Here is a 14,122-nt window from a genome sequence, read left to right as displayed (position 1 = left end):
TGTTAATAAATCTCACAGCAAACTTGTCAGAGGTTTTAAGATTATAAAAATATTTTCTAAAATCAAAGTAAATTTTAATTAGCTGTAACTGACGAGCACCTTGAAAACAGCTCTTAAGTAAGCAAGGTGGCAGACAGCTTACTTTCCAGGAGCAGTTGCTTAAATGTAAGACTGGGGAAAGTTTGTTAACTGCAGTAATTGCCAAGAGCAGCTAATATGGCCTATATTTTGAGGGTAGAGGAATATAATGAAGAAAGGTCCTGATGGCATATGGCATGTATGGAAGTTGTTTCTGCTAATTAGATATGCTTTTGAAAAATAGTATGTTCTCTCCCCCCCACACTTTTTTTTGTTGTTGTTACTTTGAGAGAATCACGTGGTATTTTCACGTAAGAGCCGAGATAACCTTCAGTCCCTTATAATCAGGCACTTAAAAATTTTTTTTTAATGTTTTTTAAATTTTATTTAACTTTATTGATTTTTGGCTGCGTTGGGTCTTCGTTGCTGCGCACGGGCTTTCTTCTAGTTGTGGCGAGCAGCGGCTGCTCTTTTTTGCGGTGGGCAGGCTTCTCATTGCAGTGGCTTCTCTTGTTGCAGAGCACAGGCTCTAGGCACGCAGGCTTCGGTAATTGCGGCATGCGGGCTCTGGAGCGTGGGCTCAGTAGTTGTGGCACACGGGCTTAGTTGCTCCGCAGCATGTGGGATCTTCCCGGAGCAGGGCTCGAACCGATGTCCCCTGCATTCGGATTCTTAACCACTGCACCACCAGGGAAGTCCCTAGGCATGTTTTTTAAATGCCTTTTGTTTGAGGTGGAGAGCATATCTGAAAAGTACGGTTAAGTTTTTCAGTCAGCTTCCGTAATCCAGGCAACATGCTGAACATCAGTGATACAAAGTCCTGTATGGTGTGTGATCTGACCCACGGGAACACTGCTTGGTGTATTTTCAGCAGGGAACACTTTTCTCTGTATTTCCATTTACCTAACTCCTGTAAGTTGAGAAGGAATAATTTTGAAGTGACTCATTTATTATGGGTTAAACTAGATTTCTGGTTATCTCAAAATGGAAGAGACATTAAAATTCATGCAGTGGAATTCTCAGTATTATTTAAAGCTTATGGATGTGGTTTTCTAGTATATTTAATAAAAGCAATTTAAACATAACTAATATGGATTTATTTTTGTACTAGGTGGAAACAATATGAAGCATATGTACAAGCTTTGGAGGGCAAGTACACAGATCTTAACTGTAAGTTTGAGTTTTAGCTTTCTAAAGACTATGTGACTATTGCCTTTTAGATTGTTGTTATAAGCACAGGATAACTGGTTTTACTAAGTAATTTTTATTCAAGCATTTTATTGAGGAACTCTGTCCAGGCACTATGCTGGGTGCTAAGAAATAGGTGAATGAGACATGCTGTCTCTTCTTGAAGAGTTCGCAGTCATTGGAGAAGACCAACATGCAATAATCTTAGAATAGCACTTCTCTTTTAACTGAAGGTTCCGAGAGAGCATAGATAGGGAAATTCACAACTACTTGAAACTTTTCTTGATGTGTCCCTTCCACAGAGAAATTTCAAGTGAAGCATGAGTTATTACTCTAGAAGAGAGAAGCAACCAGTATTAAATTTATGATAGCTTAAATTGTAACAATAGGATACAGCTATGTATTTATGGATTTTTCAACATCTGCTAAAAATAATACAATTTAGTCTTCAGACCAATTTAGTCTTTGTCACTTTTCACTGAGTTAGAGTAACATAATATTTGTGAGTATAAAACCCAGTACACTTTTCCAAGTTCAGAAAGCTTAATATCCTAAAATCTCAATTATTTTATGATTATAGTATAATCCATAGAAGTTGTGAACATTATGAAAACTTAAAGTAATAATTGTCTCTGCAGTTATGGGCATGTTTATATTGAATAGGTTAAAAACGGTACTAATCAGGACTTTCTGAATACTTCATAGTATAAACAAATGCAAATAACGAAGTTTCCTGGTGTTTGTTGGCAACAGATTAGACCATAACAACGTAATCCCGTCTAGCATTAAGTGGCTGTGGACCCGTATAACAGCACTAACTCCTAAAAGAGCACTCATGATCAGGAACAGATTTCATTGTTACAGAAGCATTGGTAGAATAGAAAGTAAAGATTTAAACTTGTTACCGTGGTTTTTATCATCTGTTCAAAGGCAATCAGAACTTTCTTTTGGTTAGTTCAGTTTGATCTTGAAAATTATATTTCATGATGTTGGGGTTTTTTTTCCTTTAATCATCAGCTAATGATGTAACTGGCTTAAGGGAATCTGAAGAAAAACTAAAGCAACAACAGCAAGAGTCTGCACGCAGGGAAAACATTCTTGTAATGCGACTAGCAACCAAGGAGCAAGAGATGCAGGAGTGTACTGTAAGTATTTCAAATGTTTTAAAGTCTTTTTGAGGAATTGGGTTTTGGGTCACATGATGACATGTATTAATTCACATTAAGCTAATTTTGTTACTTAATAGGAATTATAGATGCACATTTTGTTAAGGTAGAAATACTTTGAGCTTAAATGTGCTAAATGTAAAATTTTGATAGATAACCTTTCATTATTGGATTTAAAGTAATTTTTCTGTGGCCAAGAAGTCAAAAATCTTAAATTATTCTCTGAAATCTCCATGATTTATAAGAATTAGTATATTGGTTCAGATATCTTTAAGTAACTGATATCTGAGGGTATAAGCAGCATTTAGTCTTTACTAAGCAAGCCGTCTGATTAGTTTCTCCTCTGCTGTCTTTACCCCTTTCTGCATAAAGTTATTTTTCTTAGTATCATCAACTTCTACCATGTCTTTAATTGTTAATCTTTCATTCGTACTATTTGCCATGTGTACATAGATCTGAAATCTAACGATATATTTGATCCTTTAGCTCTGGGGTTGAATTTAGAGTCAGTTTTATGCTGTCTTTGACAGTCTTAGCCCTTTCTTTTTGTGTTTGTATATGTCAGTTATATAAGATAGGGGCAGCTCTATTCCTGTTGTTCCTAGTAGTTTTTTTTTCTTTCTTTCTTTCTTTCTTTGGTTTTTTTGTTTTTGGACTGCACTGCGCGGCTTGCGAGATCTTAGTTCCCTGACCAGGGATCAAACCCAGGACCCTGCAGTGAAAGTGCTGAGTTCTAACCTCTGGACCGCCAGGGAATTCCCTGTTGTTTCTCATCTTAAAAGCTGAAATTTTCCTGAATTTTTTTGTGTAATCTCCATTTGATAGTTATTGAAATCTAATGCATAAGGCAATATTCTGGTCACTGGAGACTAATAATCTGTGGGTCACAGTTCTGTTTCTTCTCTCACCAATAAAATGTTCTTTAGGGCTTAATCACAATCCTTATTCTTCTTGTGCAGACGCTGTCTGTTGTCCACATTTCCACAAAAGTCTTTAGTCCCTTTTCCTTCTTTTTTTTTTTTTGCTGTGCTGTGCAGCATGTGGGATCTTAGTTCCCTGACCAGGGATTGATCCCACGCCCCCTGTGCCCTGCGTTGGAAGTGCAGAGTCTCAATCACTGGACTTCCAGGGAAGTCCCATTCACTTCTTCAAAATGACTTCTTTACCTGTTAAAGAGTAGCCTCTGTTATTTTCTCTATCTTCTCACCATTCCTTTTGTTTCTACCAATTTAGTTTCCATCTGCACTGCCACTGATATTTTTTCTGTAAAGTCACTAATGAACATATTAAGAAATTTCTCTTTCTCAGCACTCATATGCCTTTACTTTCCCTAACTTCAACTATTGACCATTCCCACCTTTGGCTTTTTTTTTTTTTTAACCTAGATACCTGGTTCCAAGAAGTCTTACCAACATTTTGAATATACGGTTTTTGTTTTTGTTTCTTTTCTGTAACACCCACCCATCCCATTCAATTTTTTTTTTGCTTAGGATTTTCACATCTAATGGCATGAGTACTACTTCTCAAGTGCCTAGTCTCAAAACCATTTAATTCTTTCTTTTTGTGATATTTAGGACTCTAGGTTCTACCATTTACTCATTAATAGTTTTAGGTTTCCCTGTTAACATGGCACTGTGCCAGATGCTTACACATGCAAAGGATGAATCTTACCTTCAGAGTGCTAGCACCTGGTAGATAGAGTGTGAATGGATGGTGCTGATGATAATGTCTCATAAAACCAATGCATGTTGATTTCTTTTTATCTCTTGAATCCTATTCTTGACATTCTAGTCCAGATACTTCTTAACACTTGCCTAGATAGTATGTGCTGTTGACTCATCTCAGTGATTCTGCAGCCATTCCATATACACTGGCAGTTTTGATCATATTATGCCTAATCAGGGCCTTTGGTGATGCCTCATCACCCTTTTTGTCATCTCAACCTATATTTAAGAGTTTTTTCAAGTAGAACCTAACTTTTTCCAGCCACATTTTTTTACAGCTCTTCTCTGCACAGGCCAGCCGAAGAACTCACTGCTCTTTCAGTTAGAACACAGTGAAGTTTTGCAGAGAGGGCAGCAGGAGCAAACACAAGGAAATGGCAAGCTTATGTGTAGCAGATGAGGGCCGTTCACTGTGTAATCTAAATACTAGTAACTATGTTCGTGTAAGAGAGGCAGTGTTTTCTTTAGTGATAGTGGTACATGCTATATGTTACATGGCATGCTTTATTCCTGTTAGATTACCTCAGCAGCTTGCATTATATTGAATAAATAGGTGTACTTTTTGGTTTAAAATGAGTTACTTTTAAAATTCCTTAAGCTAAAAGAGGAAAAAATAGTTCTGTTTGCTCAGTGAAATACTAACTAAATGTATCCTACTATATTTGTATGTTTTATGGTAGAAATTAGCTGCTTAGGAAATGTTAGTTTCAGTCCTTTTTTTTTTTGCGGTACGTGGGCCTCTCACTGTTGTGGCCTCTCCCATTGCGGAGCACAGGCTCTGGACGCGCAGGCTCAGCGGCCATGGCTCCCGGGCCCATCCGCTCCGCGGCGTGTGGGAGCCTCCCGGACTGGGGCACGAACCCGTGTCCCCTGCATCGGCAGGCGGACTCTTAACCACTGCACCACCAGGGAAGCCCTAGTTTCAGTCCTGTTTAAGGTTTAGTGTGGAGCAGGATCTTGAACCAGATCTACTTTGGGTGTGAAGAAAGTGATGCATTTAATGATGATACACTGTATCTCATATTTTAGAAATGTATTTTTAGTGTGCTAGTAAATAGTACAACCAAAGTTGAAGTTGAAGGTTTCATATGTAAGCAGAGGGTTTTGGTATGGTGGGAAAAGCCCTAGATTGGGAGTCAGGAGGCTTGAGAACAAGAATTCTGGTTTTAGTACTGGCACTGAACTAACTATCCTTGGACAGTTGGCTTATTTAATCTCTCAAAAATAAGCAGTTTGGACCAGGTCAGTCACCTTCCAGCCTTACAATGCTGTGATTCAAATCTACTTGGAGGGGGAAAAAATGCTTAATTTTGGGTTAAGGTGCTGTTTATAAAGCTGTAATGCCAACTCATGTAAATATGTAAGTACTATACATTTTTAAATTTAGAAATGCAAATATGTTTTAAATTATAACCTTGTAACCTGGTGTATTTTTAGGGAACTTGTGTATAGACTAATTTCCCATAAGCACAGATTTACTTACATAAGTAATATTTTAAACTTTGCTTTTTTTCCCCAGTGGGCATCAGCATTTTTAGTAAATATAACAGTGATTGATTGATTGATTTTTGTACTGTTTTGGTTGCCAACGTGTTAGTCTCCTTATATTTGAAGTTTCTAAATACGGAGTGCAATCAAATGGCCTTTATTTCTACATGGATAACCTTAAATAGTTTCGTTGGGGGGGGGGGTTTCTTCTTTTTTGGCTGCAGAGCGTGCGGGATCTTAGTTCCCTGACCAGGGATCGAAGCCAGGCCCCAGCAGTGAGAGTACTGACTCTTAACCACTAGACCCTCCTAACCAAGGAATTCCCAAATAGTTGTTTTTAATTTGTACTTTTTTTAGAGGATTTTATGATCAAGGGGGGAAAGGACTTAACAAACAAGTTGGTAAATCCAGTGAATGAAAGGGATTTTATCTCTTCTTAAGTATGTTTCCTTGGATTTGGTAGTAATTGGTGTTTTTTTGCTTTGCACAGACTCAAATCCAGTACCTCAAGCAAGTCCAGCAGCCTAGCGTTGCCCAACTGAGATCAACAATGGTAGACCCAGCGATCAACTTGTTTTTCCTAAAAATGAAAGGTGAACTGGAACAGACTAAAGACAAACTGGAACAAGCCCAAAATGAACTGAGTGCCTGGAAGTTTACGCCTGATAGGTAAACAAATCATACTCCCCAGTCAAGACTTCCCTGACAGTCCCACTACGAGAAAGCTGTGGTGGGACAGCCAAGTACTCGTTTCCACACCAAGACTCAGACTTTTTGAGCCAAAAAGCCACATTCTTATACTATCCAGCTTGTAATGGGTAATGTAAAACTTACCAGATGAACCTTGTGTTTCAGCTTTTTTCTCTTCCCCCTCCCCTTGCTTCAGAGGCCTGATGGCGTCGGACTATTCCGAAGAAGTGGCCACCTCCGAAAAATTCCCCTTCTAGAACATGTAGACACTTGAGAAGTGTTTCTGTTTGAAGAAAATAGAGGGAGAAACAGAAGTCTTAAGTCTGTGGCACACTGTGTCTTCAGACAGTTTGGAGGAATGAAAACCTAGAGATTTAAAATCATGAATTGAACATGTAAAATTCCAGTAAATGTAAAGATGGAATATGCATCGCTCTTAACCTTGAGCATAGTGACTTAGAGACACTGTATATCAGTTTTGCCAATAAGACTGTGGACTTCGTGATTGTTGTTGAACTTCTGGGTCAAACTCAAATGAGGTGAATTTTGCCTTTAAAGGGTTTATTTGCTAAGAACCAACTTAATAGTCATGAGAGAATCAAATAATAGATGTCAGTACAAGTAGTTCATATATTTAACCATTTAGTTTGGGGCTCCATATTACTTGATTGAGCCTTAAATCAATGTGGTTTTACTCAATGGTTTGTTCTTTGAATGGTTGCTAATACTGTAGATAATCTTATTGAGGACTGTACAAATAATGAAGGTGTGGTATCAAACTTCAGGTCTAAACTGTTTGAAGCATTATAAACATTCATTTCACAACTAGATTGTATAAGGATATTAGCTGTGATGAGACTCACTGCGTTATTTTTTTCAGTAGTGAAATTTATTAAATCCCCATTCCATTCAACAGGCACATGTTGAAAGAGCATTGTCGTTGGTGTTAATGGGGGAATGTGTTCCTTCATTGTATTTGGGCCTTTTGTATTGCACTCTTGATATTAAATTAAATGTGCCTTGAAATAGTTGGTTTTTTTTTTTTTGTTTTGTTTTTGGTTTTGTTTTGTTTTTTAAGTTCAAGGATTACTATGATGATTTTGTTGTACTTTTAACATTTTGGTTTTGGGGGGGCTGTGAGAGCAGATTGATTTCGAAAAAATTGTTGCTGTGCTCTTCAAAGTGAAGGAAAAGGCTCTGTGTCTCATTTTTTAAAGACCTACTTTTTTCCAGCTGGTATCATAAAAGACAAGGAGACTTGACACTTGTTGCTTTTTGACACCTTGTCCCAGGATATTGCAGTAGACATTAATGTGGGACAGCTTCACAGGGTGCCTGCCAGAAGATTGGGGACAGAATGTATTGGAACTGTGGGCTGGCCTAAGTGAGACATTTTGTGAATTGGAAAAAAAAAAAAAAAAAAACAAGGTATAGTGATCATTTCTAGCAAATTCATTTGATCATTTAGATAAATGAGGCATTATTTTCTTCATGCTTCCATCCAATCCTGGAGGTGAATTTTTTCGTCAGATCATTCTATAAGTCACCAATTCGAATTTTCACTTGGTGATAATGGAGTCTAAGATGAGTGGAAGATAAATGTTCCAGATTGCCCCAACGTTTAAGTGCAGTTTTAACAAGGGTGACTTAAGTTCTCTCTTAATCATTCAAATAAATTGTAAGTATCTTGTATGTGTGTGCTTTAGGGAACTGGTTGTGGGGCAGAGGGTGGGCTGGAGAAGTGGTTTGTGTGACTTCACGGCAAGAAATCGCTTCTAAAATTCTCACTGCTTGCGGGGGTTGGAGGGTAAGTAACCAAATCTGTTTGAAATTGGCTTCTTGTGCCCGATTTAAGGCTTTTGTGTATATGTTATGCCATTTAAGATCACAGTAGAGAAGACCTATGTATTCTCAGTAGGTCAGGAAATAATTCATAAAAGGTATCATTAACATGTACTCAAATTTAGCCAAGCATCTTTCTTTGACACTTAGGTAACAGTCACCTTGAAGTGGGTTTTTTCTTCTTACTGTTAAAAACTTTTTTTTAATTAATAAGGTAACACATGCTAATGTATAAAATTGAAACAGTGTAAAGAAAAGTGGAGGTGAAAAGTGAGTTTTACTCCTGGGTGTGACCTTGCCCTTCCCTGTTCAATTCCGCAGGAGTAGTAAGCACTTTTAAATTTCTTGGGTATCATTAAGATAATTTGTGTGCATATACAGTAATTATATATATATATATAGATTTTAAACAAATGTGACATGTATACATACATACAGATGATTTGTGCCAGGGCTTTCCCCACCCCACTTTATCCTTGGGCATTTTCCCATTTTTTACTATATTTAAATTACTTACCATTTTTAATGGTTATATAATATTTTCATTGTATTAGTAAATCATAATTTACTTTAATTACCTATAAATGGGTTTTTATTTTGTAAAAAGTAGGCTATAAGCCAGAGTTCATCAGGTGGTATAAATACATCATTAATTTGAAACAAATAGTCCTCAATCAATACTCTGGAATAATTCAAATAGAATGGGTTATGTGGGTTTTATTATGTTTTCCACTTTTTTATTCTGTTTTAAGAAAGATCTCATGAATTATGTTGTCCACTTTAGTTAAAATATTTCATACATGTGACAGTGCATATATTTTAGAGTAGTTAGGGGGATATATTGCAGTGTTTTGACAGTTTTCAGTTTGCATTTAAACATTTAGGTACTTGTGTGTACACCTCTTCAGAATACCCTGTCTCCCTTCCCCTTGATGACAAAGCAGTGTACAGTGTCCGTTCTTTTTTATAAATCATTCTCTTAAATTATTTCCTATTGTATTTTCTTTGTGGGTTATTTGATTTTTAGGAATGAGTTAGATTTTTTTTTTTTTTTGGTAAAATGATTCCAAAGACAAGTTACTTGTAATTGGATTCTTACCATCTTTTGTGATATGATGAACACAACACAAATTTTACATGACATAGTAAAATTACAGAATGTTTAAAGAACAGTTTTTTGAAGATTTGTTTTAAAGTGATCACTAAGTTTAGAAGTGGTAGGATTATTTTAGAACAGGCATTTATAAAAAGGCATGACTTCATAAATGAATTTTTTTTGCATTAGAATTTGTGATACTTTATATGAGGTTAAGTCAGGTCACAATGTATTGATTTTACTATTGTCTGTGTTTTAAAAAATTCATATAAAAGATTTCTCAGGTTGGTAAACACTGATGCTATATACTTTGCAAGAAAGCAGTGTTGTGGGAGCATAGGCAGTAAAGTGGAAGGAATGCCCCTGTCTTAGATGATGGTGCGTGTTTCTTATTCCTCATTTGATTTGTAAACTCTTCTTCCCTAGAGACTAAAGTCTGAGGGTGCTTATAGGAAATGGGGGATATCTGGAGCTGTAATAACAATGAACAGAAATATCAGCTAATAAAGTTGCCATGTAGAGAAAAAACCCTTACCACATGCTAACTCATGGTTTTCATCTGAGGCTCCTTTGCACAGCGGTACCCCAGGTTTTACCAGAGATTTGTGTAAGGAAAATGTATTAAAAACTTTTGCTTGAATCATATTGGGTTAGAACATGTGCTCTTGATAAAAGAACCTTGCAACACTGAGCCAAAGAATGAGAAACATTTACAAAGTGCTCCCATCTTAAAACATTTAAAAAGTGTGTGTACAGCAATTGCAAAAATGCAACCAAAAGCCCCAGTAACAGTGTCTCAATAAAACTTCACTGCTTTTCTTTAGCCTCATTAATAAGAATAGAAAGAATCACTTTTAAAGAGTTCTAATTTAAGTATATAATTGTGATGTTACCTTTGAAACTTGGATAGGGACAGTTTGATATTCTTGTGATGGAGTAAAGTTCAGAATGACCTTACTGGTTAAAGAATTTTTTTGCTGACACTTTCTATTGTTTTCTTCTTTTAACTCCTTTAATAGGGCTTTCATTTGCCTGATATACTACTTCAAATTCATCTCATCCTTAATAGTAATATAGGGGATGAACATTGATTGCATTTTTGCAGTTACTGTGTATATGCACAGAGGTCTATAGTACATTGCACTAGCACTTGGTAACTAATTTGTTGAAAGTATGGCACTCCTAATTTGGCACACACTTACATATTTGCATTATTTATGATAAGTAACTCCAACCTTATTTTTGTGTCCTAAGAGTAATCTTTTCAACATGGATAAAATCTTCACCACATACCAATATTAAAATTTCAAAAACTTTCATCCCAGTTTAAGACAGCTCAAAAGTATATATATCATATGAAATTAAATGAGGGATTGGTGAATAGGAATAGTCTGAAGGCTTTTTAAAAACAGTAACTGAACAGGCCTCACTTAATGCAGTAAATAAACATTCTTGTGAGAACTGCCTATTAAGAGGCATCCTTAAAAATGCTGATCTAGCAGGAATAAATATACTCTCATTCATTTATATATTTATAGGTGCTGATTTTTATATATTAGGTATTTTAAAGAAGTTTACATTTGAGGTTGATGTTACATTTACCCTTTCAAGAACTTTTCTGTTCCATAAAGCTAAGTACCTTAGTGCTTTACTAATGCTGTATATCTAAAATGTGTGTTAATTAACTGGCCTGTTTCTATTTCAAATTATAATTTGGGATAAAAATAGATTTCAGAATCAGTTATTAATAGAAACAAAAAGTGGCCATTTAGGTACTTCTTCTTTAGGTTTTTAAAATTTTTGCTGCTGTATTGGCAAAATACTGAAATGTACAAGATGGATGTGTTCCAAAAAGAAGATGGTAATTGTAGGGAGGCATCTGCTGTGACATAGTGTTATGTTCTGTACGTGTTACATCTATCGTTGTAATAATTGCAAGCAAAGAAGGTTGTAGAGAGTTTTGTCTTCATTTTGTGATGAATGGCTCTTTCCTTTACAGCCAAACAGGCAAAAAGTTAATGGCGAAGTGTCGAATGCTTATCCAGGAGAATCAAGAGCTTGGAAGGCAGCTGTCCCAGGGACGTATTGCACAACTTGAAGCAGAATTGGCTTTACAGAAGAAATATAGTGAGGAGCTTAAAAGCAGTCAGGATGGTAAGGGGTTTTTTGAAAAGTTTGGTTAAGTTTGCACTGGCTTTAAAATACTGCCAGGCATGAGTATTATAGATTAGAGTGTATATGCTCATCTCTGCCAATGGTTCTATAAAATTATAAGTGAAATATTTCCAATTGAGTCAGCAAACAAAGCCATTTAATCTTAGCGGTCCCCTCAGCCTCCCCCCCCCAGCCCCTGAATTGTTTATTGTGCAAATTTCATAAGAAGTTTTTGTTTTTTAGGGGTGGGATTTGGCAAAAGATAGAAAGGCTGTTGTATTATGTAGCTATATAAATTTATATTCAGTTCTTAAAAGAGGGAATATCTTCATTCAACCAATTTCTGTAAGTGTAAATCTTGGAAGTATTTGGCTGTTTCCAGGGATCTGAAAATATATATAATTGATTGTGGAAATTCCCTGGTGGTCCAGTGGTTAGGACTCGGTGCTTTCATTGCCGGGTCCAGGTTCCATCCCTGGTCAGGGAACTTAAGTCCCTGCAAGCCGCACGGCACGGCAAAAAATAGAAAATAATAAATAAATAAAAGTATATAGTTGATTTTACCTTTTAAGATCCTATTTAGTGAATAAGATGTAATAGTTCTTTGCTAAGACAAACGCAACTTGTCAGCCGCCATCTCTTTTTTCGCTGGGCAAGTATAGTTTCATCCATGCTATTTCTCCTTTGTGAGGAAGATTAGTAGTAAGAAAAATACCCAAGCTCTGGAGATTAGATTAATTGCAAACTGTAGTTAATTGCAAAGAAGGTCGCTAGTCAAGCAATATCTTTAAAACTGCCTTTTCAAAGTGATGGTTCTTAGCTCTCACTATTTATAAATATAGTAAATAGGAGGTTTTGTATAGTAGTAAATGAACTCCCCCTCCACCCCCAAGGCCTTTTTAGAACTTAATAGACATCTGTATTTTTATCAGTTTTCAAGAGTTATTTTCTCTGAATTTTGTTCTTGGATGGGGGATAATCCTTGATGACTGCATAGGCTTCTTTGGAGTATTAGAGTAGAGGACCGCACTTCCCCAGGGGCTAACCTGCTGTGGAGCTGAGACATTGGCTCGGAGGATGAGGAGTAAGGGGCTGGACATGAGGCCCCAGCTCAGCAGACGTGGAGCAGCTTCTGTGGGCTGTGACCAGTTTTATGTGGCTAGGTAGTTTGAATAAATTTAAATTTAGTTGCTTTAATATATTTATTTTAAGCTTTTGCCTTCCTCCCCAAAACAAACTCATTGTTGAATGGCTATTTTAACATTCCAAGCAAAATTTTAAAGTACTCTTGTGATTTTATAATTGTATTTGTTTACTTAAACATTTACTGATTGCCTGGCTTTGTGCAGGCACTAAGAAATATTTTTAAATATGTTAAAAGAGATATTAAAGTAGGTTTGACTCTCCTTTGCACAGAACTGAATGACTTCATCATTCAACTTGACGAAGAAGTAGAGGGTATGCAGAGTACCATTCTAGTTCTTCAGCAACAACTGAAGGAGACGCGCCAGCAGTTGGCTCAGTACCAACAGCAGCAGTCTCAAGCCCCAGGCCCGAGTACCAGCAGGACTACATCTTCTGAGCCTGTAGGACAGGCAGAGGCCACAGGTAAAGACTGCAGTCGTCTGGCCAACGGACCAAGTAATGGCAGTTCCTCCCGGCAGAGGACGTCTGGGTCTGGATTTCACAGGGAGGGGGACACAGCCGAAGATGACTTCCCTTCTTCACCAGGGAATGGTAATAAGGCCTCCAACAGCTCGGAGGAGAGAACTGGCAGAGGAGGTAGTAGTTACGTAAACCAACTCAGTGCGGGGTATGAAAGTGTAGACTCTCCCACGGGCAGTGAAAACTCTGTCACACACCACTCAAATGACACAGACTCCAATCATGACCCTCAAGAGGAGAAAACAGTGAGTGGGAAAGGTAACCGAACTGCGGGTTCCCGCCACGTTCAGAATGGCTTGGACTCAAGTGTAAATGTACAGGGTTCAGTTTTGTAAAAATTTTTCCAGCAAATTTTTATACAGTGTCATTTAATTTGGGAGAGGATACTGTCCAGAAAATTAACGCATACTTTTGTCACAATTTGCCTTTTTTGTGGGTGTTTTTTTTTTTCCTTTCCCTTTTTCTTTTTTTCCTTTTTTTTCCTTTTTTTTTTCTTTTTGCTTCAATACCTCTGCCACTTTGGAAACTGTAACAGTTAATTACTTTGAATGTTGCTAAAAGGACATTTTGTGTAGGGTCAGGTTATTTTTATATGAGTTAATGTGAAGTTGTAAATGGAAACCTTTCCTTAAAGTGTAACACAATGATGTCTGTTTAAATCTGTGTCTATCCTAGAACCTGTGCTGTGTAAGGGCATTCTTATTCATGCTGTTATTGTACTTACACACCGTTCAGACTTGTTAGCATAGCTGTGGGTTTATGACTGCCAGGTCTGCCCAGTACAGTAGTTTTATCACTGAAAGTTGGACTTGTTGAAGGAGTCCTATAGTAGTTTCAGTGTTAGATACAGTTTTTTCCACCATACATCTGTGCATTTTCTCTTTAGGTGACTGAATGTTTAAGAAACTGTGTGCATAGTTACTCAGTTTTTATGAATTGTTGTATCCTGTTAATGCATATTGCTCTGTGACTCCAGTATATCTCACCTGTACTGACCAAACTTAAATAAAGATTTTTATTGTAACTCCTTA

The 14,122-nt window shown here is 36.9% G+C and overlaps 1 protein-coding gene across 3 annotated transcripts in view; it reads left to right on the top strand.

Annotated features, from left to right (window-relative positions):
• WTAP (WT1 associated protein) overlaps nt 1-14,122 on the top strand; it is a 26,328-nt gene extending 12,206 nt beyond the window's left edge. For 2 of the 3 annotated variants that reach the window (XM_033404013.2, XM_049695488.1), the window contains exons 4-8: nt 1,190-1,248; nt 2,284-2,411; nt 6,135-6,313; nt 11,272-11,426; nt 12,843-14,122. In XM_033404013.2, coding sequence (XP_033259904.2) covers nt 1,190-1,248; nt 2,284-2,411; nt 6,135-6,313; nt 11,272-11,426; nt 12,843-13,426 — 1,105 coding nt within the window. In that variant the 3' untranslated portion in view covers nt 13,427-14,122. Of the gene's footprint in view, nt 1-1,189; nt 1,249-2,283; nt 2,412-6,134; nt 6,314-6,530; nt 7,762-11,271; nt 11,427-12,842 lie in introns of those variants that run through there. The other variant, XM_049695489.1, reaches the window with a different exon arrangement.

This window comes from Orcinus orca, chromosome 12 (genome assembly GCF_937001465.1).
Source record: "Orcinus orca chromosome 12, mOrcOrc1.1, whole genome shotgun sequence".
In the NCBI taxonomy this organism is placed as follows: Eukaryota; Metazoa; Chordata; class Mammalia; order Artiodactyla; family Delphinidae; genus Orcinus; species Orcinus orca.
Note: the sequence above shows the minus strand (reverse complement) of the source record. Positions and strands in the feature narration are given on the sequence as shown.